The sequence below is a fragment of the Diorhabda sublineata genome, chromosome 3 (genome assembly GCF_026230105.1).
Source record: "Diorhabda sublineata isolate icDioSubl1.1 chromosome 3, icDioSubl1.1, whole genome shotgun sequence".
Lineage (NCBI taxonomy): Eukaryota > Metazoa > Arthropoda > Insecta > Coleoptera > Chrysomelidae > Diorhabda > Diorhabda sublineata.
Genome location: NC_079476.1, coordinates 30,523,345 through 30,550,826, shown reverse-complemented (window position 1 = coordinate 30,550,826; position 27,482 = coordinate 30,523,345). Strand labels below are relative to the sequence as shown.

The window sequence follows — 27,482 nt, the reverse complement described above, 5'->3', positions numbered from 1 at the left end:
AAGATATGTTTAATACCCTTGGTGGTCCCTATGCGACCGTGGAAAATTGGACAGCAAGCTTCAAAAGAATTTTTCCTTGAAGATGATGACTGATCGGGAAGGCCAGTTTCTGTGTCAGTCCCCGAAAATATCGATGCAGTTCATGACATGATTTTATCAGACGTCGAATTGGGCTAAAACAGATATCTGAAGCACTGAATATTTCATACGAGGGCGTTCATCATATAATTCGCGTCAATTTGGACATGAGAAAAATTGCCGCAAAATGGATCCCCAAATGTTTGAATGTTGACCAAAAGCGTGCAAGGATAGAAGCATCGCGTTTGATCTGTGTTCAATTTGAAAACATATAGACTTCTTAAACCGAATTGTTACTATTGATGAGACTTGGGTACACTTCTACGATCCAGAAACCAAACAACAATCGATAGAATGGCGACAGTCGGGTTCTCCAAGACCTAAGAAATTTCGTGCCCAAAAATCTGTTGGAAAAGTTTTTGCTTCAGTTTTCTGGAATCCCTTTGGGGTAATCATGATTGATTTTTTGGATAAGGGTAGAACAATAACTGATACTGATAGAGTCTTGTTTTATATTTTGAATAACTTATGTTAGTGCTGTACTTTGCTGTTTGTCACGTGAAACTGGTCACATAGACGTAACTTTAAGAGCAAGTCTTGCGCGTGATTTTTATTAAAGCTATTAGTTGTGGGTTAATTTTAAATAAAATACAGAAAGCTGCTGCGGCTCACAAAGAAATATGCGATGTTTATATAAAAAATTACGTCCTGGAGATTTTTCCCTCAAAGATGAGCAACGTTCTGGTCGGCCTACTGAGTTGATGATGACCAAATCATGTCATAATAGGATCGTCATTTAACTGTTCCAGAGGTTGCGAAGAGGCTACATGTATCGTACACAACAATTGAAAAACACTTAAAATGTCTTGGGCTAGTTGAGAAGCTTGATGTTTGAGTACCTTACAAATTAAATTGAAAGAAATTAATTTAACACAAAGAATCAACATTTGCGATGTGCACCTTAAGCGAAATGAAACCGGCCTTCTCTTGGAGAGAATCATCACTGGTAATAATAAATGGGTCCTGTACAGTAAAATATTTCGAAAACAATCATGGATCAAACACGATGAACCAGAACAAACCCCATCGAAAGCTGAAAAACAAGAAAAACAGCTCATGCTGTCAGTTTGATCGGATTACAAAGGTGTTGTGTTTTTTAAACCGCTTCCAAGGAACAAAACGTTTACTGCCAACAATTGATGAAACTAGATGAAGCAACCAAAGAAAAACGGCTGGAGCTTGGCTGGGAAGTGATGCCGCATCCCCCATACAGCCCTGATCTGGCACCATCTGATTACCATTTATTTCGAAGTTTGCAGAATTCTTTGAATGGTCAAACTTTTACAAAGACGATGACTTTCAATCGCACCTTGTTCAGTTTTTTACTGATAAGGACTGGAAATTTTATGAGCGCGAAATCAGGAAGCTGTTTTATGTTTTATTTTATACTACAAAACCGAAATTACTAGTATTTAAGATTTTACTTACAGGCGCCATCTGATTTTTGCTCGAAACATAACTTTTTTATGTAAATCAGAAAATAGAGGAAAACAGGAACCTACCTTTAAAAAGCTGTAATTTAATGAAAAAATGAAAAAAAAGTGTTTAAAAAATCGAAATTTTTTAAACTTCAGGACAGTTTCCCAAAAAAAATTCACAAAATTTTGCCAATAGGAATACTTTATAATCTTACAAATAAAACTATGTTATGAAAGTAGGATAGGGAAAGAATGACATTTTTTATTATGTATATAAAGTTAATCTGTTAACGTCTATTGCAACAGCGGAAGACGGTGAGAAAAAAGAAACATCAATCAAGTACTAAAATACTCCTGATTTTTTGGAAACCGGTTCTTCTTTATGGCAGATTTTCAATTCGAGTTGATCCTTTTCTGAGGTCTATATGGCGGAAGAAATGTCTCTTTATCTAATCCGTAACAACAGTTTTTCGAGTCGAATTCTCAACTAAAACTTCACTTAATAACGATATCGAAACTCGAAAAATGTCTGTTTTCTGTTTCTGAACTACTCCCTTTATAGGTTGGCTTTGAAAACTTTTTTTATAAACTATTATTTCAACTCATGAGCAAGTGGAAAATTATAAATTTTGTATCTAGTCGTGGAAGGTGTGAATTTAAAATTTTTCTTCTCGATTAAATTTTCATTTTTAGAATATATAATTAAAAACTATGATTCCTATTTACTTTTCCCAGCTTCAACCTCAGTTTTTGATAATATTAATTATTATTCTTTTGATAATTCTTAATAAGGGAGGAGTGCAACTTTAAAAAAAATATCAACCTACGAGAGAAATTTTATTGATAAAATTTGGGGGAATGAATATTTCGATTAAACAAAATCATAAATGATAATTTTTTATTTTTAATTTCTTTTGTTACTCATTGTTATACTTCACTTCAAACATTTTTTGAAAATTCGTGCCACGTTTACATTTGAGTTTATCTATATTTCAATATAAGTTACAACTATGACAATTGACATTTTTCTACGACTAAACAGATCTTTTATTGTTTTTTGCGTCCTTCTTCAATAGAGGACTGCCAACTAAATCTCACCACAAACAACAATCATTTCACATGACCCATATCTTTGTTCGTACACAGGATTGCCTATAAGTGGAGCCCAAAGTTTAAATTTTTTTAACAAACTTCGATTTTTAGATGGTTGCTACTGAAGTTTTGAGTGAGACAAATAAAAACAAATATTTATACTTGGACATGGCTCTTTTGTTTTTCAAAATATTATCCTTTAAGATCAAACACTTTTGCGTGCGTTTGAACCAATTGTCGAGGCCCATTGAGGTATCTCCAAAACGATAAGTTGTTGTGTGCCAAACAAGGACCGTACGGCGGAACACCCATCAATTCGATCTTTTGATTGTTTATGTTTGAACTGATGTGTGTGAGCTCGCATTATCCTGGTGGATTCGTCTGTATCATTCAGAATTGACCGGTTTACGTTGCTCTAATAGAACGGTGACGACATGTCCAGTTATTCCGAACAAAACAGGCGATCATTTTCTTCGAAGTGCTTCGCGCGGTGATAACTTTTGTTGGATTTGATTCGTCTCGATAGAGTATAGAACTATACAGTCGATTGTTGTTTAGTTTCGGGTTCGAATGTATAGACTTCGAAAATTTACGAAACAACGGTTGTTCGAGAGCGCTTCATCATCAAAAGTCGAAGCGAGTTGATCGGCACACTGCTGTTGGTTTAATCCACCTCGAAAATTATAAAAAATCATCGCGATTTAATTCCTTTTTTTCTTGATATATAAATAGATTCTCCTCCAAACTTGTTCTTACGATCCGCTATTAGTTGATCTGTAATTTCAAATTTTTAGCGATTATATGTATTATCACTTAAAAAAACTAATATCGACTTTTAAGAAGTTCAATTGAAACATTTATTGTGCGATATTATTTATATTAACCACGTATCGATTGTATTTTTCAAATAGTTATGCCCACAATTGGAAAAAATTCAAAATAATGAAGACTACGAACAAGAACTTATATCTAGTAACTGAGGTGGCATGTTTGGTGGACTTATACCACTTCGACTAATAATTCCATTAGTGTTTACATTGTTAGCCCCAAACCACCAGGCAAAAATAAAAATAATGAAGAGAAGTACGAGTTAGGACTTATATTAAGCAACCAAGGTGACCAGTTTCGTGGACTCCTACCACCTTGACTGGTAATTCCATTCTTAGCCCCAAAACATCGGACGAAAATCAAAATGACATTTATTCTACATTGTTTATACAAAGGGAACATAATTTAAAAAAATTATAACAGTTTTTTGATTATTCCAAATTTTAAACGTAAAGCTAAAGATTTCTGGGTAATTTTTAGATTAGAATTTTGTTCATAAATTCTAGTTGGACATTCAAATGAGTTTTACGTTTACTCTAAGGGCAGCTCCTTTGATTTGGGGTTAAAAAAATACTAATTAACTTGACTCAACGTCCAAATAGCACATCAAACGTTATATTTTGTCACTTGCTGAACACCTACGGTTTAAGAGCGAAACAAATCCATTTTCTCCGTAATAAGTTCCTCCTACTCCAAATCAACGCTTCCTTGATAACAAATTCTCACACCACGTTAACATTAAACGTATCACAGTAAAAAATTTTGATTAATTTTTCTAGTTTTTACTAAGAGTTCTCTATTATGTGTTGAACTAAGAGCTATTTTGTCTAAAAATCTGTTTAACGCGCGCTTAAAATAAACGTTCGATATATTTAGAATCGAGATTTCAAAGATATAAACATATAAGAGTGAGTAATTCAGTTTTTCAGTGGTCTTATTTTGCGAAATGTAGGTGAAAGACCAGTCGACAGAAGCACGAGAAATATTTTGCGAGAGTATAGTGCGAAGGGATGATTGGAAAATTAAACTATAAAGTGATTATTGTTGCATTTGTGAAAGTTGTCAGTTTATGTGTTACGGAGAAGGAAGTTGGCATCTAATTATAAAATTATGGTAAATAGGTGGAAATCAATGGTCTAGTAACTATTTCAATGAAAAGATTGTTGTTTAAGACATAAAATTTTTTTCAAATAGTATGTTCTACATCGTTTTTTATCATGTATTACTATTTGTTTCTACCTTACCAATAACTTAGATAAAATTAACAGTATTTATACTTTTCAATAATTGAAGCCGGTTATAATGAAACATAATGGATCTACAGTATACATTTTATTGTAGTAACAGAAATTTTTAGTCTAGAAATGTATATTAACATCGACAGGTTTGACATTTGACAAAAAACTGTTATCAGTAGATTTGTACCAAATTTTTTATATTCTTCTATCACTATACTTTTTTATTTATTTCAAAAACTGATTTTTTTGATGTGATGCAAATGACTCATAAATCTATCTAGTCAGAAGGTAACCAATGATGATGACGACCTTTTATAGTTTTTCTAAATAATTGGAAGTCAATAAAATGTGATACAATTATCAAAAACATATATAACATAGTGACAGCAACTTAATTATTCAAAATTGTTTGAATAATATTAGGAACCAATTTTCACTTCTACGTGATTATGATGGTGGCGCTTTTAGACATAATTTACTTTAAAAAAGTATTTTCATTATAACCAATAAATATGAGAGTTGTCTGATAAGTTTGGAAACATATGTCCGCATGCATTGAGATATTATCATTGAACTTCCATTAATTTTGGACGCTTAGTTTTATTTCACCATCGTATAAGTGAAGATTTTTCTGACTGTAAATAATTGAGTATTGGGCTGTTACTACATATCTGTTTTTGAAAGGCAATACGCCTACGCAAATGAAAGACGAGTTTCTCAAGATTAGCTAAAATTTTGGGCAGCTGGAATCAAACATAGCCGTATCAGGTTGACTGACTACGAGCGTTCGGGACGGCAAAAAGCTGCGATAACCAGCAATATCATCGAAATACTTCACCAAATGGTATTGGATAACTGTCGAATTAAAGTTTGCATACCGAAAGAACGCATTTGTCATATATCATTGAAGAATTATGTATGCGCAAGCTCCTACGCAAATGAAAGACGAGTATGTAGAGATAATAAAATTTTGGGCAGTTGAAATCCAATGTAACAGTATCAGGTGGACTGACTACGTGCGTTTGGGACGGCAAAAAGCTGAGATAACCAGCAATATCATCGAAATACTTCACCAAATGGTATTGGATAACTGTCGAATTAAAGTTTTCTTACCGAAAGAACGCATATGCCATATATTACTGAAGAATTATGTATGCATAAGCTATCCGCGCGTTACCAAATTTGAATGAATATTTCCCAGGCCTTATTAACGCGGTTTAAGCAACAACAGTCGGGATAGTGATGACGGCCGATTGTTGGGTTAGTCTTTATAAACTACCTTCCAAAAAGTGAAATTATAACACATAACACAAATCGCACATCCAGCGACTTTTTCCTGTTTCTTAATCTTGAAATATAATTTGCACGAGAAGCACCGTATACACTTACCTCCGTAGGGAGACAGCGTTTTAAGAAGATTTACAATATAATCACCGTAGCGAGAATATTGTCAATATCTGAAAAGTCAGTCTTCCATTAAATCGCCATTGTTTATAATAAGATGGACAAACATTTTTCTATGAGTTTTGAAAATTGAATTAAATGAATTTGAATATACGAATAATTTTTGAAATTAACTATGAAATAAAAAATATTTTTAAATAAAATGTTCTAAATTTGCAAATGATCAGTAAAGTAAAGGTTTTTCTAATGCCAAACGTAATACAAAACTATTCATTAATTTAACAAAGCGTGAAGAGTTAGTTGTATTATACATTATGAATTCGATCATAAAATGAAAATTCGTTACGATATTAAGGTTGAAAATATTAAGTTGCTTTTAAATAATTCAGTAAAATATTGCAATTATAAGATAAAAGTGTAAATATTGTATGTACATAGAAAATAGTGATTTAAAATATGGGAATTGGAGCCAAACTAAACCACTCAAACATTCAAATAAACATTGCTTTGTTCTGCGATACGGGGTTTTTAGGTAAAAATACAAAAATTAGGTTAGTTCCTTTCTTTAAGAATATTATATATATATTTTTGTAGCAAACTTGATTTAAGCGTTTTAACATTGTTAAATTGATCGTTTAAATCAACTGTGGGCAACATCGGCACACGTGAGACTCCGGCATGCGAGGTCATTTTTAAAATCAGACTTAACTAATCTTATTTCCTTAGTTTAAATTCATCAGATATTGAATTCAAGCAAATTAAGTTCGTTATTTTATCTTTTAAACACGAAAATAATAATTTTGTAGGATTATATCGGCTGGGGAATTTCCTAATGTAGTTGATAATGCAAAGTAAATTTACTCCTTATTTGGCTCTACTTTTCGTTGTGAGAAGCTCACTCGGAAAAGTAAGTTTCTAAAATCTAAATAGAGAACTTCAATATATGATTCGGGTTTGAAAAGCGACTTAAACCTGACATTGAATTGCTATTAAAACTATACAGCACCAGAGATCGGATTGATTAAAATTTGTTGTCATTTATATTTATTATTTTGTAATTATTAATACGTACACATTTTTTCATTTTATTGCGATTGATAATAAATGATACGAGAAATGAATTTAAATCTTAAATGAAGTGGTTCAGTTACTTACAATTATAGAGCAATAAGGTAATGTTTTCTAAAACTACAAATTACATTCAAATTTTGTGATAATTTGCAAAGATCCAAGAAACAATATCCAAAAATTTTGTATCAAACATTCACATCAAACTCGTTGAAAATGAGAATTTTCTTTATCCCAAATATTTCTTCAATTAAGCAGTAGTTTACGAGCTAGATTGGCCTAAGAAAATATTTTTGATGCACTTTAATTTTTTTAGTTCATATGTAAAATGCTATTGTTTCTTCAATAATCGAAAAATTAAATATTGATTCCATTCCGATAATTGCTGATTCAATCAACGAGTGCTTAATTGAGAATGTTTATAAATACGAGGTCTGGCGATTAAATAACGAGACTGGTTACGAAAAAGGGTTTTATCATAAAAATTATTCTACATTCGAATGATCTCCTTCAATATACTCCCCTTCCCTCGCACACACTTTTCCATACGTTTTTACCATTGATCGAGCAGTGCTGGAAGTCTTCCTTGGTGAGTGTCCTTAGGAGCACTGCCGTTTTTAGCTTTACCTCTTCTATCGACTCAAATCGGGTCCAATTCAAAACAGATTTTATCTTTGGAAACAAAAAAAATCGCAAGGCGCCAAATTTGGTGAGTACGGCGGGTGTTCGAGCACTGGAGTGGGCTTACAGGCCAAATACAGCTTCACAGATAGCGCGTTATGGGCAGGTGCGTTGCCCAAAATCGGGCTTTAGAAACTCGTTCTCGCAGTGTTGCCAAAATTAGCAAATAGTAAGTCTGGTTGACAGTCTGATCCTCTGGAACCCATTCAGTCATTACGATATTGTTAATGTCGAAAAAAAAACGATCAACATTGACTTAAATTTTGATTTGTTCTCTAGACCCTCACAAAAGCGTTCACACTTAGACCATTCTCTAGACGCGCGGTCTCGTTATTTAATAGCCAGACATCGTATTCAAATGCCATTTTCTGCATCAAAATAAATATGTTTGGGTCATCCTACTTTTCGTTCAGCTAAACTCTTATACATAATACAGGTACACTTTCACTCACGACTTTTTTCATCCTTCGATCGTTTCCTCGAATAACTACCTTAATAAAGCGATTTTTCTTCACCACCCGACTGACCGTCGCCTAAATCATGCAATTCGAAGTTACCTTATTTTGAAAATTTCAGCTTTCTTTTATAGTCTTCTTAATTTCTTAACCACATGCAATTATCCTTATCCTTTACCTTGTAGAATGTTTCAAGAAAACCCAACATACCTATGTACCAATCACACTACTTCATGACATCCCCTCATTTCTGACTAACACGAACCAAAAGGAGAAGTTTTTGATCTAATGGTTGACTGAATGGTCCACCACGCAACTCGAACAACGTCTAAATCGACTCTAGCCTAGCTAAGCTGTTTCTAGAGGTTAGGTATACACGAGAGATAACGGCTAAGTTTAATTTTTCACTTTATATTCACGGTGGTCTTCTACCAATAGTAACTCGAATTGCATTTCCTTGATGTATAAGTTTTATGTAGTTCTATGAATGTCGCGAAACGTTTGATTTGCTTCTATTCAAATACTTCGCTTGTCACCTTCTACAAACAGCATATCTTTTATTTTTGTATTTGAAACGTTATTACTGTTACAGAATAGATAGATTATCATTTCCGTAGAGTCAAATACACTTTAAGCTGTGATGTTTTAATAGTTATTCATGCATTAAGAACGAAAAGTGATATTGCTTGAGAGTAACAGTTATAGTAATTACCAGAAAATAATACTGTCACTTTTCACTCTTAATACATAGAACATTTTTTCCACAATACCAAAATGGAACTATTTTAGAATCATTAACTTCAATGTTAATATAAAGCAGGGATTTACTTTGTAATTTGAGAAAAATGGGGCCTCGAACCACGGACCTTGATCAGAAAAATAACGAAACAATATAAAAATGTGATTACAGATATTTAGGAGTGAATTTCAATATGAAGGATGAAGCCGAAATAAAGTCCAGAATAAACAAGGAAAAACAGATAATAAAAGCACCCAATGGAATTCTATGGACTACAGAGATAGGTAAACAAAGAAAAATGAGAATACATGATTCCACGATCAACAGCATGTTAATATATGATTAGAGACTAAAATAACCAATAAAAAGGTAAATATAAGCTACAGAAATGGACGCAATGAGAAAGGCATCTAGGACATCAAGATTAGAAAGAGTGACTAATGACAAAATTAAGGATCAAATAGGTGTAGAAGAGACAGTTATAAAATGTATAGAAAGGAAACGACTAGTAAGGTACTCGCATCTTCAAAGAATGACAGAAGCAAGATTTATTTAATCTCTTAATTCTTAGACCTTTTGATATGTTTATTTTTCTAAATGTTCTTGATTTTAAAATTAGTTTTTTCAATAATTTTTAAAACTTAGATCAGGTTATATCAATACGATAATAAAAATAGAACTGCATTAATCACTCATCGAGAAAACATAAATTCAATTATGAAGATTCGCAAATTCTTGGAACGCAATCTAATGCACTAAAAAGAGATTTTTAGAATAGGTTCACATTCATAAGAACCAAAGCTTTAAATTATAAAAAAGATCTAAATAATTTAAGTAAAATTTATAGCTCTATTTTGTAAATTCTAATAAAACTACGAATAATTTAATTGATCACTGCTACATATTTGAAATGTAAGGATTGAAGAAAAATTAATTTTTCTTATTAGAACAAATTTCTATTTTGATTTTATTCTTATTTTGATATTCATGACGAAGGTGATCTATTTATTAATATAAATACGCAACTTTTTGGCGGATGCGTTAAGTATCTTTATTTTTTTTTTGCAAGATCTGTTAAGTTTCTGTGTGTTTTTATACAGGCAATGACTAATAGGGGCTTTTTGTTTGTTTACATCAATCTAGAGATTTTAACAATCCAAAAGTTTCAGAAGATGGTTTTAATATATAAAGCATAAAAAGTGAATACAAAAGTAAACTAAACAGTGTGTAAGTGTTAGTGAATATTTAGTATATAAATAAACTATGTAAGTAAGATACCTATACCGTGTGTAGAAATTCATTCAACACGTTTTGTGATTAAATACTTATATATATATATTAGAACATTACAATAATTAACTTATTGATTTTTATATTGAAAGTGCAGTGAGTACAGGTTTTTATAATAATTCCATTTCGAAGTAATATTAGATCTAATTTGCGTTTTTGCATATTCTGGATAGTTACTATTGGCACAATTGTAAATATGATGGCCCAAATTAAAATTTCATTGCTGAATGAATTTTTTCATTAAAACCATCACCTGTGTAATGAACGGTAATTCTTCCACCTCCCAAGTCGTTTTAATATGTTACAGCATCTCTACCGTTTACCAGGAAAGTAGCTGATGCTACTAATGATGAACAACATTATCAGTTCAGTGCAGTCTGGCTTATTTTATTTGTCTGCAGCAATTTTTTTGGTTGAAGCTAATTTGTTTTTATTCCGTTGTTGATAATGAGACAAGGTGCTTTAATTATGACTTAGATTCAATACAGTCAAGTCAATGGAAGACGCCATCTTAAGTCCCAAAATAATGTTGATTTGCTATTTTCATACACTTCATACACCAAGGGTGTAATTCATACAGAGTTGGTTCTCCCATCAAACCTTTAATTTATGTGTGTTTCTAAAAAAGGAGTTTCCATTCATCAAAATAGGGATGAAAGAATACCGATTCCATAGTATATTAAAGAACGACGACGAGCTGATAGCCATTTCTACAGATGATAGAATGGTAGGACCGGTAGAACAAATCTATTATCTGTAATGAAGGGTATTTCAAAGTTATTTTGTAAATAATTTGAAATTAAATATTTTTGGGTCTTTCCTCATAGATTTAGATATTTAGCGATTACAACATTTTCCTTTGGAATCTTTCAAGAAAAATCGTGGTGGTCTGTATTCGTTCAATACTATTTGTCTTCAATACCTTCAATACCAATCTATAGTCTACCGAAAACTATGCCAAAGATATATTAGCATACAAATTAAAGCTTTACCTGTTGAGTGGGATTTAGGAGTCTGATTTACATATTCCAAAAAATGTTAGAGTACATGCATCATGTAGTTAATGAATAACATTCCTAGCCTATAGTTTCGAACATGAAAAACAAAAAACAATTTCGAGAAAAACAATACAAGAATAATGTAGACTATAAAACCAAAAATAATGGGAATCGAATCAATCGGAACTTTTATACATAGTTTTATACTACAACCGTTTCTATATAAATAAATAAAATACGATCTTCTATTTTCAGATTGCGTTGTAAAAATATTTATTGTATGCAAATAAACATTCCTGCGGAAGACCCTTCCTTTCAAAAAGAGAAGTGTTTATGTTACGAAACTATTTAAACATTTCACATGTCACTGTGCTGTAAATGCCAATGAAAATTTATGAAATAGAAAAATCAAGATTCAATGAGACTGAAACCCTCTGGAATTTTTTAATAAGCAATAATTTCGGAAATAAACTAATCAAGGTCAACATGTCACGGCCCATGAACATGCTGAGGACCAGAAGGAAAGACTGCAATGTTAAACCCAATAGAAGGTGAGAAGTAAATGTCATTTAGATATGATTTAAAAATATTTCATACATCACAAGGCTTAAGTTGTAAATATATAACATCTGACTAATCTGACAGCACGACTTTTTGTATATACGAATGAAAAAATAGTTATTTTGGGTGTCTCACGATGTTTTGATATTTCGAAAAAAGCATTGAAATGTTGAGGACTAGTAGTAGCCCTTATGTTGTTGTCAAATATTACTTGATTACCATTTTAATGGTACAAAATAAGTATGTGTTTATGAAAACATCCTTTTCGAAAATTTATTCAAAACTAAAATTGAACTCAACAATTTCAATTAACAATATTTGCCTTTTGTTATGGTGTCATCTTGTTCAGTGTTATGATAAAGTGATGCACAAAATTCATAAAACATACAACGTTAAGTTTGTGAAGAAATACAAAAAAATTGAGAGAAATAATAAAAAAACAAAATAAACTTGATAATGAATTTATGAAAAAAATCGCATAATTGAAAGTGTTAAAACTAAAGTTACCTAGTAGAACATCCTGACTCATTCAACCGAAATGATGGTAGGTTACGGCAATAGACTTCGAAGCTATTAAGAAACACATTTTGAAAGACCTCCAGTTGCTGGAAGTGGAAAGCGTGAGGGATGCTCCATAATATGGAAGACAAGGAATAAGCGACGATTCAAAGTTAGATATTTGGCTATGATTAGAAGTCAACCCTCACGCAACTACAATATAAATTGTCTTATAACAAAATGTTAGTCAGGTGTGTGTTGTAAAAGTCAACTTGTTCACGAACCTCTCAGAAGAAGATCCGGACACACGTTTGGAATGTTGTGAAGTTATGAAAATCCAGATAGTCTAGTATGTTTAGATGAGGCAATTTTTTGCTTAAATGATACATGAGCTACTGGGTTCAGACTCAGACATCCAGTGCACCCAAAAGCTTTATGTTTGGGTAGGATAAGTCAGGGTCATTTATTTCACAACAATTTAACAGCTTTAATATTTTCGTATGGCAGTGCTTCCGCACTTAGATTGTAGATTGTTTCGGAGAGCCGTTTTTGCTTTACAGCCACTCTGCACCTATATCTAGAAGATATTTTTTACCCTATATCTTATTGTTCTGCTTCCAAAATACATATCTCCTCCTAAAGGAGGCTAGTTTTTTGGGGTTCTGTTTCCCACTTCCCAAGGTATTATTACTACTCCTTCAAGTTATTTAAGCTTTTTATCGAAATTGGCAGGACTTTGCAGAGTAGATGCTTTGCTGTTTCTATGGCTCGCTTGCAGAATCTGCAGTTGTCGTCCTTTGCCTCTGCCATCGTCTTAAGAAAGTTTGGTAATCACGAGAAGTTCTTCAGACTTCTTAGCTAATATGGTATGTATATTTTGGATTGTTTTATGGCTGGAGTGTTCCTCCTCTCCAGTAACACTCCATCTGATTCTTCATCCATTCGTTCTGGTCCAAGGTATGTAGTAGTTGCCCCTTTTTGGCAAGGCTTTCTACCTCATCATTTCCTGGTATACCCAGGTGACGTGGAAGCCATATTAGGGTTACTTTCTTTTTGTTAGCTAGTGCTTTTAGGGTTTGTTTACATTCCCACACTACTTTGGATGTACACTCAATAGCTTTTAGGACTGTCAAGGCTGCTTGGCTATGTGAGAGAATGTATATGTGCTTTCCAGAGAGGTTCTTATAAAAATACTCCTGGACATATTTGTTTATTGCTAGAAAATCTACCTGAAAAATGGTGAGTGATGTTTCCAGGGGTATATAGAGCTTGTAGAAATGCTCAGTACAGATTCTTACGCTAGCTTCGAACCGTCTATGTATCAGAGCTTGCGGAAGATATTTGTTGACCTATGATTGGCGGTCCTTAATTACCACAAATATCGTCCAACATGCTATGTATTTGTTCCATAGGTTTGTCACGGCTTTCTTTATTAGCTCTAGAATCCTTGAGTGACCTATCAGATTTTTTGGCTTTAGTTTTCCTGTCTGGATTAGCCTGTGGGTATCGATAAATACCTTTTTCTTCACTATCATGTAAAGAGGAAGCAGGTTCGGTAGCGCCTCTAAGATTGTAGTAGGGCAAATTGACATTGCCATTTCCACACCTAATTGCGGCATTTTCGAATCCAAATAATAGACAAAACTTGGATCCCACTATTTGGTTCCAACAAGATAGTGCACTACCATATTATGTTCTTAATTTTTAAGATATCTAATTTAAAAATTCGAGTCTATTAAGTTTATTTCCATTTTTTTACTTCACTCATGTTTTTTCTTATGTGACCCCTACTTAAATCACTTTTTTATAATGTCAAAAGCCTATTAGCTCCTTATTGAAAAAATATTGATGACATTTCCATTTTTTCGACTTCCGTCAAAAGATGAAATAAACTGTTTGAAGTGTTTTCACTCTCTCTTTTACCGTCGTTCCAACATCCGGATCAAATTTCTAATGTTAATGGATTCCTTTCGTGTACGATATTTTATAAGCTACAATCCTTTAACAGTCACTACTGAATTATTGTTATACTTCTTCCAATATCAATTGGAGAAAACTGTTATCCGAGAAACAATCAATATTTCATAAATACTCACGGCACTCATACCAAATTAAGAAATGAAAAATAATGTTTACTCCTCGTATAAAACCGTCAGTCCAAGTGGACTCATCATCTCCATTATTTATCAATGAAAACATATGTGCATTTCTATTGGACGAAGCTGTCAGAAGACCTATGTACACAATTTATTTGAAATATTCCCGCTAGACGATCCGCGATAAGCAGTGGCATTGCTGAGTGAGATTTATTTGATTCAAAAATTTCTTTAAATAAATAGAAATAAATAAGAATTGCTGATTTAACTAGAGTAAATAAATTTTCCATTTATCGAGAAGTCACGAAAAGGGTTGCTGTGTATCATTCACAGAACTGAAAAACATGTAAAGAAAAACTGGAATCGGTTGACGAAGCTACTCAAGATTTTATACGTAGAACAATTTATAGTTTATATAAGAATATCCGAATCGTCAAGTGTAGTTCGATGGCGACGAGATTATTTGGGTTAGATAAAAGTTCTAATTAAAGTTTTCCAGAAAAAAACGAATGGGGTACAAAAAGGGTTCAGTTCAGTCTGGTACCCTGTTTAAATCAAACTCCCTTACAGGCAGGTACATTTTACTCGTCTATTTACGTTTGTTAATCTAATATTCAGTTATAGCAAGCTGACGAGGTATATTTATAATGATTCGATTGCCTTTTAACGAATACTTTCTCGCATAGGATATATGATTAAAAGTATCTATAAAAATAATAAATTTATAAAATAAGGTATTTACGCCTATAGTCGATATCACTTCATCGATAGAACAAATACACGATCCTCTTTTTGTATTGAATGAGATAAAACTCAACAATACAAATTATTTGGAATTTTTAAACAGAATTACCTGTTATGAAAAATTACTAAGCCTAATCATTAGTAAATAAAAAAGTAATTAAACAGGTATTACTTTTAGTTGAACAGTTATGTCGGTCTATCTAGACTAAATAGTTTGGAAACAAAATATATGTCTTAAAATTGAGGTAAACTATTCAATATACTTATGTTGTCAAAGATTGAACCACCATCTTAAACACGTCAACATTCCTCAATAATTTTCGGCAAGGAATGTCATTTACTAGATTTGCAGAGAAAATAGTATTTACAAGGAACAGTATCACTTTTGAATGGGGTTTCATTATCATTTTTAGAAATTCTAGTACACGTCATATTTAGGATAATAAATATTTTTAAAATACTTCAGAACAAACAACGTGGGACATTCTATATTAACTAAATAGTTATTGGTAATATTTTACGATATTTATGTGAACCATGATACGTATCTAGGATAGATATAAATAAATTGTAAGTTCAAAAGTATTGGCATTCTCAAGTTATATATAATATAGTAAAAAGTTGTTGAAACAAAAAAATCACGTCTTCAATCAGCATTTATCGTTCGCATGAAAACTTTTTTTTCCTCATTTGCATTTGCTTGTAAGAAAAGACAAAACAAAACAACTTTTCGAGTGTCGCTTTTACTAGTAGGAGTTCTCTAGTCGGAAACCTACAGTTTGTCCAGGTGAGATAGCCCAAAAATCATCATTTTGATTAGTTTTTCACGATCTACCTGAAACTTTGTATTTGAGTGGTGGAATCTTTATCATATCTTTATCTTTATCTGAAATAATTTTTTGCTTATAGCTTCGTTGCTGGTGCATCCTCTTTTTTGTCATTAAAAGACCTACAAAATTAGAAATTGCACGTGAAAAATATTAATTAGTCCAAGAGATAGACGAAAATAACAATGACTATTGTTGTCTCTAGATAAAAAATTATAAAGGAGTTTATTTATTGTCATTGAGTTTTGGCGTGTGCAAAAGCTGGAGATTGTACGTTTAATTGTTTATGACTTTTGAATTTATAAAGAAATTAACAGCACTAACAAAAAACTTGGTCTATGCGTTAAATGTGGTTATGCTGATTTTTTGATGAGTAGATTCCATTATTTTATGTAGGAAGTCGACGTTCATTAATAAAAAAAAATGGAATTTTGAAATCAAGGGAATTTTTTTTCGAAATTCTACAAGACTCAATGACAATAACGAAACTCCTTTATAATTTTTTATATAGAAACAACAATAGTCATTGTTATTTTCGTCTATCTCTTGGGCTAATTAATATTTTTCACGTGCAACGTTTACTTTTGTAGGTCTTTTAATGACAAGAAAAAAAGGATTCAGCAACGAAGCTATAAGCAAAAAATGAGAAATTGCCTTAAAATTCGACACAAAGGTGTTTTTGATGATAAAAAATTATGTCAGTCCATGGATAAAGATATGTCATTGTACACACTTTCCACCACATAAATACAAAGTTTCAGACATATCGTGGAAAACTAAGCGATTTTTCCTAAATTGCCTGAACAAAGTATGCAATGGATAAAGGTGGAATTCTAAAAATAATTTATAGTAAATACAGTACGAAGCCATAAGAGCGGAAATGATGTCATTTGTCGAAACAAACGACATGTATAACATGCTAATGTCGTTTTTGCGTGTATAATAACGCTGTCCTGAAACTTTTTAATTATGTTAAAAACTAAAATATACATATATGTATAAATTAATGTCCGTTTTCTAAAGATCGACGACTGGCCTCTTATCCCACTCCTCCGCGCAGTTAAATAACAATTTATACGTATATGATGCATAGATATGATAAAAAACGACAATCATCAATTACTGACGTTGCAAATATGTGTCCGGTTTAGGATCAAAATAAAAAACGTGTTAGTTTAGCTTTTTCAAGGGTCGATCCCACATGTAGGAAATGAGTACTTCCGGTTTTACTGGATTTGGTCCACTGGTTCGGCTTTTTGAACCTGATTTATGTATTAAACGTATTTTGAGGTCTTGTTTCAGTAGATGGGGGTTTATCCGAAGAAGGGACGTACAAAGGTGATATTGATAAGCATATCGAAAAGCCGATCCAGTTTCTTGTTAAGTTAGGTTTGCTATAGTTTAGGTTAGGTTTATTTTAGCTTAAGGAAGGAATAATAATTTGGGAAAAATATTTTTCTATGAAAACCTCAAAAATTTCCACTTGCAAGGGAAAGAGAAAGAATTGACATTATAGAGTATGTAAAGGCCTGGTTACAGGTTACAGCACTGCTGGAATAAGAGTATAGGCTCTGTTGAAAAACATACATTTATAGAAAAAAATGTATTCTGTTGTTAGGTCGGAAATTTTTCAAACAACTCTTGTAATAATAGGTGTGTTTGTCTCTGTATTTGAAATGTGGACTTTTTTAGATATCCTGTAACTGAAGACAGATTTATCAATCGTTAACGTGATTAGCTAATTAAGTTTTGCCTTAAAGCCTTTCAATTTAATATATGTTTTATCCATAGTCACATACTAAAAGTAAAGAAAAAACATATTAAAACATCTCCAACTAATGAAGTTGTTGACTACATGTAGTTTCTCATGCAATGTAGTTTTATGAATATTAATAATTGTTTCGTGATACAATATAATGAACTTTATATAATCAATACCCTACAGCCACGACATTACGTTCACTACTTTTCTAAGCGAGATTGACTAACCAAATTTTTTTCAAACTTCCTTTAACTATTGCGAGGAAAACTTAAACAGGACCCTATAAACAAAATAAAAAAAATGGAAATAAAAAAAAATATTCCCAATTCTAATTTCTTCTCATTGGATGTTGCTTTATATAAATATGGAAGGGTATGTAGTTGATTTTTTTGACCCTTTGGTCAATTTCAGTTAAAAGGAAAAATATTACTTTGAAAAGATAATAGCACATGTTCAACAAATGGCAGATACCTTAATTTAGAAGTAAAACATTTCAATTATCCCATTCACAAAGTGGCTGGAATTGTGGAGTGTATATATAATATATTACGCTGAAATTATTTTTAAAAATATTATTGTAGATATGAATTTTAGCCTGAATGATTACCGCCAATACTTGAAATACATCATTCAATTGAGCACGGATGACACATCAAATAAATTGCCTATACTGAGGTGAACAAAACAAAGAAATAAAATGTGTTTTTTTGTAACAGGTATAATCACTACATATGTACAAATATCAAAGACGTGACCGATACACATATAGGTAAATTATAAAATAATTAAACCCAAATAAAAATAATTACATCATAATTTTTTGTTATTCCTTATTAGGTGACCTTTGCAATAGTTAAATAAAATTTGAAAAAATTTTGGGATTTCCGTTCAGAATCGTGAAATATGTTCAAAAACTCACTTAATTTTTGATAGTAAAATTATATGTAACTTATTATGTCATTATATGCCTCCTCTATTGGCATTTTTTCGCAAAATGTTATTTTGTAAAAAAATATTCCCGGTAGAAAACTCCGTGGATAACTTCACACGGGTAAATTTGATCGGATTTGAAGATCGTATTAAGTCATTGTTGAATTTATTTCAGAGGTTAGAAAAATCCTTTGTAGGTTAAAACTAAAGTTTTCTCAGTGTTTAAACAGAGATCGTTCGCGTCAAACCAGGACTTAATAGTAATGATACCTTGATGTCATCCGCAAATAAAGTGAATTTACCATTCATTCGTGAGTATGTGATATCATATGAATACCAACAAAATAATTGGACCTAAAACTGAACGTTGAGGCACACTACTGCCAACTGGTAAATTAGTAGAAACTTTACCGTTAGCTCATATCACTTGTTTTCTACATTCAAAGTAAGATTCTAAAGAAACACCTTGGATGCCATAATACTGTAATTTTTTATCTTCCATTATCAACACAGTCGAGGGTCTTAGCGAAATCAGACTCTGTGTTTCATCTTCTCCGATAATTTCATGTCATAAACTATTTTATTTCAGATTTTTGAAGAAGATCTCCTTGTGGCTCCCAATTGCGTCACGTTTTGTCGATATTTCGTTTTTCAAAAGCAACTAAGCAAAATATGAAATCTACTAATTGGCCATAAAAATTTTAGGTCGATTACTCATCCGGCATATAAACATTTTTTTAATTATAAACATTGCAAATTATTACATAACAAAACTTTTGAACTTACGATTTAAATTGATGTGTATTTTATTCACTGTACTTTTATAATTAGCACTTATCGATGTATTAACAAACTGATAATTTTTCTATTACAGAGATAATAACAGGGCAACTAGGTAACTTGTGTTTTAATATTTTTGTTTTGATGCTACTAATATAAAAAATTTCATAAAGACTCGTTAAGTGATTTAGCTTAAGCTTATTTGAAAAAAATATCGGTTAAGGACACTTTTTGGGTATTGTTGCAAAATCACGGCACTGTTGTAATTAGTTTAAGGGATCTTGTCAATATCAGTATTTAGCATCAAGTTATATAAAATTATCGTTTTCCATTAACACGAAAGGTTCATTTCCTCAGAGAAAATTTAATTCAATTGAAACTAGTTTTTGGAGTCCGAATTACAATTAATAGTATATTCTAAGACGAGCGTTTAATGGTAATTATATGCAACTAGAAGATTATACTTTTCCACTACTATACAAAGAAAATATCGCACTGAAAAAATAATTGAATTGATTCCAATTATTTTCGTTCAGCCTAATCATTACTTTAACATTTTCATTATTTAATAGCCACACCTCGTATAACTAACTGCATTAATGCCACGATTAATTTTATCAGAAAGTATATATGTGGCGTCCAAAAGACTTAATACAGGTAAACATTTCTCGGTACAAATTCCCTCATTATAACGATTATCTATCCTTACCAGTCACAGGAAATTCCAAGTAACTTAAAGTCCAAATAGCATATAATTAAATTAATCCTCCGCAATATATCTGACTTTGGGAAAAACCAAATACCTTCTACCTGTTCTTTCTTCCATAGTTACACCAACTCAGGTGATGCGTTTGAAGTGGTGGAGAAATTCATTCTATCCCGAAGCTGCGTCGTTTCCGGAGACTTAGCTCGCGCGACGTAATTTTATCTGTCGATGTATATGTAGTTTTGTTGATTTATTATAGTAAGTTTAAGTTTTTGAACTTTTTTATTGTGCTACCTCTCCACTACCCTCGACATTAAGACTAGCGCCCATAAGAGGCGCAGCTTCGAAGAGATCTCGGCGTATGAGATCTGATCGCTTCGTGGTCTTGCGAAAGAATGAATTTCTCCACCATTTCAAACGTTCGTGTAAGTATGGAACAAAGATCAAGTAGAAGGTTTTTGGTTTTTCCAAAAGCCCGATATATCGCGGAGGATTAATTTAATTATATTCTATTTGGACATTGAGAAAGTTCCTTGGAATTTCTTGGGTCAGGTATCGGTCAGTCAGGTATGGGTTTCACATACAGGTTTCAAATCACGTTCCTTTCAATGCAGATTTGTTCTTAGGCAAGACGCAGAAGTCGCACGGTACAAGATACAGCTAATAAAGTGGGTGGTTTAATACTGGAATGTTGTACTTGACTAGAAACTTCTTGACGGGCAGTGCGGAATGAGGCACCAGTTTTGCACACACTTATCGCATGTTAAAATTTTCATGTAATATTTTACGCATACATTATTTGTCAATTTCTATAGATTCAGCAAGATTACAGATTTTTTCTATATTTTCATCCATTTCTGAGTTACGTCGACACGGAAGTGAATCATCTTCAACATCCTCTCGACCGTTTCCAAAACTCTTTAAACCATTCAAAATCACGTGGATGCGACAAACATTCTTTGCCATATTCAAAAAATTATGAGTTTCAGTTGCAGTATTTCTGAATTGCATGAGAAATTTCACAACAATCCGTCATTAATTTCTAGCGTATGCGTATTTTTTCTATAGCATCGCTAGTCTCGTTACTTAATAGCCACACTTCGTATTTAGGTACTACTAATGGTGTTGACTCTTGATAAAAAATGCCTGCATTCAAAGTATGATGATTTGATGTTGTTTGTTAAATATTCTTGGATTCTCTTCTACCGACTGGAGCATTTTATTTGATCAGTCGTTTTATTTGTCATAGTATCATATACGTAGTCTTCTGCTACTGACGTGTTCTGCCAACCCATGTATCGCTTAAGAGCAGTAATATCTACTCCTGAGTCAACTAGCAATGTGACAGAAGACCTATGAAAGCTATGCCTGGTTTGCATTCGATGACTTTAAGTAGGTAGATATTTGTTTTACCATATATCCTAATTTATCAATACAAATTTTCTGTGAATTGGCCGTTTTGATAATTCAAGAAAAATGAATTATCAAGATTAGTTGGACGAAGGTCAGCATACTATTTTGTGAAAATTACTAGTCACTGTTACCTTTCTCATAGTTTTTGGTTTTAGAATTGGTATAGTAATTAGGAGGGTTGATTCAAGATCTTGAATGTTTTCTCTTTCACTACGACAAGTAGCTCATTATGGTTTGATGAATGCAACAACAGAAAATTCTATAATATATTTCAAAATTCAATAATTTTCATGTAATATGTATTTGTTACCTTCGTTGCGAAATATATATCATCCGGTGCTTCTGTGATGAATTTATTTATTTATTTTTATGGAAAGAATGTTTTGGATTCCATCTTTTCGTTTGAGAGAAGCACACAGTTTAAAATATTCTTCTCTATTCATTATATTATTCAATTTTAGCGTGCTCCTTAACATTGAGTATATCTTCCAAAAGGACGAAGTTAGTTTATTGATATTTCTCCATTCCATATGTTTAATTGTATTGTTTTCTTGATTTGTAGGGTAATAAATTGATAGATTTGCAATATTTGGAGGGCTTAGAGATTTCATCATTATTATCATTTTCATTGCTAATTAAATTCGTTAAAAAAAGTATAAAAACTAATAATGAGATAACAACAATTAAAATTTGACGTTTTAAATTATATATTATTTAGCGGTAGCTATGCGGGGTGGAACAAGAAAAAAATGTTACAAAATTAAATTTAGCGTAATCGAATTAAAAAATGAGCAGTGCCGTAGTTTTGCCTGTATTTTTAAAAATCAAATTAAACTGCTCGTCAAAACTCGAAGCAATGCTTAACCCTTTCAAAGAATGAGTTATTCATTAAATAAATGTTAGGAAACGTTTTAGCATACATTCCACTAAGTTATGATATGAATTTTGGGCGATATGTTTACTTTAGAGGGGCCGTGTACAGGCTACGACCGACTTGTGGTTGTATAAAGCACAATTTTAATCGTAAAGGCCATTTGAAATGATGCAAGAAATTACACGAAATTCCTTGCAAGATCAAAATTTTACATAATTGTCGAATATTGCACGTCGTTTGGCAATATGCAAGTCTCTTACCATTGCATCATGGTTGTCACTAATCAAAATTCCAGAAGTAAAACTAAACAATTTCCCAATCTCAAACTTCATGCAATATTTTGGGGAAATTTCAAATATGAAAAATACAAAGCTGAGTTGAGTGAACACGAAAAATTGGTCGGTGTATCAATGGCAATAATTCTATCTGCTGCTGCGTTGCTTTTTAGAGTCTGATGGATGGTGTACTAGAGAATTAGAGGAGAAAACATAGAATAATTAGTTGAGAGTAGATGAAAAAGCATAAACGCTTGGGAAGCTCCTCAGAAAAATATAACGTAATATCATCAGATTAGAAACTCATTTTCCTCTAAAATAGCAACTTACACGTAATAAAAATGGCACCAAATCGATCAAAGTGCGAGATCTTGCATGAAACAATCAGCTGAACTTCATCTGCGCATGCTTTTGATCAAGATATTGCGTCTTGCATTGTATGTACTTTTGCATGCGATTGAAATAATTATCGAAGCATATTTTCCATTTCGATTGAGGTACCTCCAAAACTTGTGATTTGAACGCATCAACCGCTTCTTAAGGTGTAGAAAAACGTTGACGTCGGAATTTATTTTTGATTTGTGGAAATCAAAATGAATCATTGGGCGACAGCAAGGACTGTAAGACAGATGACCCATCAATTCGATGTTTTGACTGTTCAAAAACGTTTTCTTACATTTGAGTGAGAAGTTTTGTTTGTCAAAACTTTCCAAAGTAAGCCGCTGATATACCTTGGAAGTATTCTCACTGCTTGAAAAACGTTATAATAGCAAATTGCTTATCAAGAATTTTACATTGCGTTTTTCTTAGTATTTTTATCCTAGTGCCACCGTAGTGACTTTCCGAAAATTTCGACCATAAACTTCCCAAGAGATTAGCTACTATCACTCTCCATTCTTCAAGTTTATGAGCAATGACATACTCAACATCTTTGTTGCCATATCTCAAAACTTGAGTAGCAACCATAGTATATATTTCTAAGGTATAATGGCGTTCCTATGTTTCATGTACTATGACATATCGTTGACAAAATTTACTTGGAATGTCATTAAAGATAACCAAATTTGCACGTTTGAATGCTTAGTGCGAGGGAGGTTTTGATCGGCATTGGGCAATCGTTAGCACCGGTTTTATTAACCATTTCTGAAGTAGCTACGGTTAATGCTGTTTTAAAAGCAGACAATCACTTACAAATCATTCCTTGGTACGAAGGATAATGTTTATGTAACTTTTTCTCAGTTTCAATTGTTTTCCCTTAAAGAGAATGGATTGACCATTGAAAATAATCTATCTGTTAGATTTTTATAAAATTTCGTATAAATAATATATATAGTATAAAAAGCCATAACTGTAGATGACACTTGGATCCACCACTACACTCTTGAAATTAAAAAAAAAAAACAACTGGTTAGGTTAGACAGTGGATTAAGAAGAGCGAACCTGCTCGGGAAAGGACAAAGACGGATTTATCAGTCGGAAAAGAGATGGCGACTGTTTTATGGGATAGTCATCGGAACAACGCACTTTCTCATACTTTGGTAACTGCCATGACTAGAAATCACGAATTGCACTTGGGTTTGGTTGATAGCTCACAGCATATACCAGATCTGGTTCCAGCGACATATATTTGTCTCTTAACCCCAAACAAAGTTTTTTAAGAGTTTGTGATATGAATTTTGGTACATATAGACTTCATCGAATTATAAAAAATATATTGAAAATGTTTTACTTGAAATTTTATTATGTGTCTTCACCTTTTGACGAGCAGTTAATTTCAAATAGAAAAGCGAATAAATATAAAATAATTTTTTGGATTTTAGAAAAAATATTTATAAAATAAATGTTTCTAATACATATATGCAACAGAAAATGTAGATAAATAACCACTAAAATTTATGAAGAATCTAGGATGTAACTTTACTGGTTATCAAACCGCATCTATTTGACAATACGATCAAGAAGTTTTTCCTTTTTACTATTTTTTCAAATTTCTTACGCATTAATTATACTATATCACATCCATTTTCACCAAAAATTGCCAACGAATTATTTTGAGAAAAAATAAATGAGCATTATAAGAAAAAAATTGATCTTCTTGAAAATTTAGTGCCGTTTCCCAAAGAAGGGTTTATTATTTGGCTATTTACTAATCCATTTCACATAAATAGAACGAGTTAAAACCCTTATCTCATTGAAGAAACAGAAATAACAAATTTACTTCACTTTTACTTTTTTATCAAATAAACGTACAAAAAAAACAAAAATTTTCAGAAAAAATTTGTAGTGCAATTTTGAAACAACAAAATCTTGTTTCATTTATTCAACACTTTTTTCTAACAAGAAAAACAATTTAAATTATACTTAAAAGGCCATTTTCTTCAATTGTACGTGATTTCTGGTGAACGCGTTGCATCACATACTGGACTGTCATTATCAATTTGGCGAATTCTACGTCAAAGATGTTGCTCATTTTCGGCTTCCCAGCCCTCATCATACACTTTTCTATTCAATGTCACCCAAAGGGCGAGTCTGGGAATATTTGAGGGATTATCTTTTTTTGGTACAACTGGTATGTCGTGAGTGTCTAACCAATCTCTGATTATTCTGGTGTAGTGACAGGAAGCTAAATCCGACCAAAATATTATTGCGCCTTTGGAATGATGTTTATCAATAAAATCAACCAAAACTTTATCTCGAAATTATTTTTTGGATTTATATTTCACGTCGTTGAGATAATTTTCTCTGCCATCCATGTCAAATTTTCTAAATGTGATAAAGTGAAATATTTTTTGTAATCCATTATCACAACTCTGTTCTCTGTGAAGTAACGTGAACGACAGCATATCGGAATTTTGCGCATCTGACATTGAGTATATTTTTGACATATCTTCCTTTTCTCGAAATGGGCGAACTTCCCGAAACCGGCGAGCCAACCTCGAGTTGATATTACTAATTTGTCTTTGGCAGATTCCACCATTCTATTTGACTGAGCATTAGTCGAAGTTTTAGGTCGCACACTTTTCAGAAGGTTTAAAGATGATATTTCTTGTTCACATTCACTTATTGTTTTGAAAATGGTCGGAAGTACAATAATCTGCTCTCTAAATATATGTCAGTTTTTCACATAGTTTTTCAGACATTTAATTTTCATGCCATAACGTTAGTTAAAATTTGAAGAGAAAAGTAAAAAAATTCAATACCTGCACAAAGTGCACCTTTAATACGAGAATGGTCCCAGAAGTACCAGTCCCAACAAAGAAAACACCAAAATTTTGGAAAAAAATATATTTATTTTCCAACGTAATCTCCTTTTAGCTCCTTACACTTTTCCAAGCGATGTTTAATAAGTTAGATACCCTTATTATAATAAGAATTGTCAAGCTTTTCAAAATAATCATTAGCTGCCGATATCATCTCTTGGAAAATCATTGACCAGCGAGCCATTTTTTTAAGTCTGAGAACAGAAAATAACCCGAGAGGCTAAATCTGGCGAATAGGGTGTAGGAGGTAGCACTTTATTCATTGTTGTGAGAGCTGGTGCATTGTCTTGATGGAACAACACTTTCTTCTTAGCCAAATGCTTCGTTATGAGATACAGTACTTTTATTTGAAATGCCTTAACCCAACCAATACAGAAGCTGAACTAGATTCTACCTGTGAGAGACAGCTTTGCAGTTGTCAACCAAATGAGGTGAAGACTCCAGAAATGTTGAAGTAAATCCACAAAGCGGTACTGGATAATACTATCAGATATAGTAAGCATTTCAAAAAGTGCGGTACATTGCATATAAAATGAAAATTTGAACATGCGAAAGCTGTACACAAGGTGGGTGTCGCGTTTGCTAACAATGGAACAAAAACAGCGCTGTTAAGATGTTTCCATCGAGTGTTTAGCAATGTTTCACAGAAATAAAACAGAATTTTTGCCAATTTCATGTGAAGAAATAAAGCAAAAACGGCCACATCATTTGGATAAGAAGAAAGTGTTGTTTCATTTCATCAAGACAATGCACCAGCTCACACATCTGTTATTGCAATAGCTAAAATTAATGAATTAAAGTTTGAATTTCCAAACATAAAAAATGTCTCGGTGGTCAAAGATCAAAATGCGTCGTTGAAAGTGCGTCTCCCTGTCTGACTCCACGATTTATGTGGAATTCTTTATTTTTTTCGTCCCTCGTAATTACATGTGATTTACACTCAGCCATCATCACTCTGGTGAACTCTATTAATGTTTTAGGGACCCTTTTAATAGTATGTCTCTTTTCAATCTGTCCACCGCTTGTTTGAAGTTTATAAATAGAATGTGAATATTTATATCTGGATCGTAACATTTTCTATAATTTGATTTAAAATATGAATAGCATCTATTGTTGATCTCTTTCCGTATTCTTTTTAAATGTTTTATTAACGATGGAAGTAAACATTCTATAGACCGTATTTCGTAGGGTAACAGATCTGTAATTATTGCACATTTTTAGACTTCCTTTTTTAAATAAGAGCCATACGGCTCCACTATTCTACCCGTCTGGCATCTGTTTGTTTCTCCAGACTAATTCTCTTAACTGGTGTAGTCTATTCAGTAGATAATTTTCCCCGTATTTTACCACATTATCTGGTCCTCCTGCTTTATTCAGTTTCAATTTTTTATTAGTATCCTCCACTTC

General features: G+C 32.3%; 2 protein-coding genes across 4 annotated transcripts in view; one reads left to right on the top strand and one right to left on the bottom strand.

The window, feature by feature from the left end:
* Positions 1–27,482, bottom strand: part of LOC130441541 (tyrosine-protein kinase transmembrane receptor Ror-like) — a 120,695-nt gene that overhangs the window by 40,377 nt on the left and 52,836 nt on the right. The window lies entirely within an intron of this gene.
* LOC130441542 (uncharacterized) overlaps positions 1–27,482 on the top strand; it is a 105,336-nt gene that overhangs the window by 43,044 nt on the left and 34,810 nt on the right. The window contains exons 3-4 of one of the 2 annotated variants that reach the window (XM_056775268.1): positions 11,605–11,900; positions 19,642–19,662. In XM_056775268.1, the coding sequence (XP_056631246.1) occupies positions 11,728–11,900; positions 19,642–19,662 (194 nt within the window). In that variant the 5' untranslated portion in view covers positions 11,605–11,727. Of the gene's footprint in view, positions 1–4,406; positions 4,590–11,604; positions 11,901–19,641; positions 19,663–27,482 lie in introns of those variants that run through there. The other variant, XM_056775269.1, reaches the window with a different exon arrangement.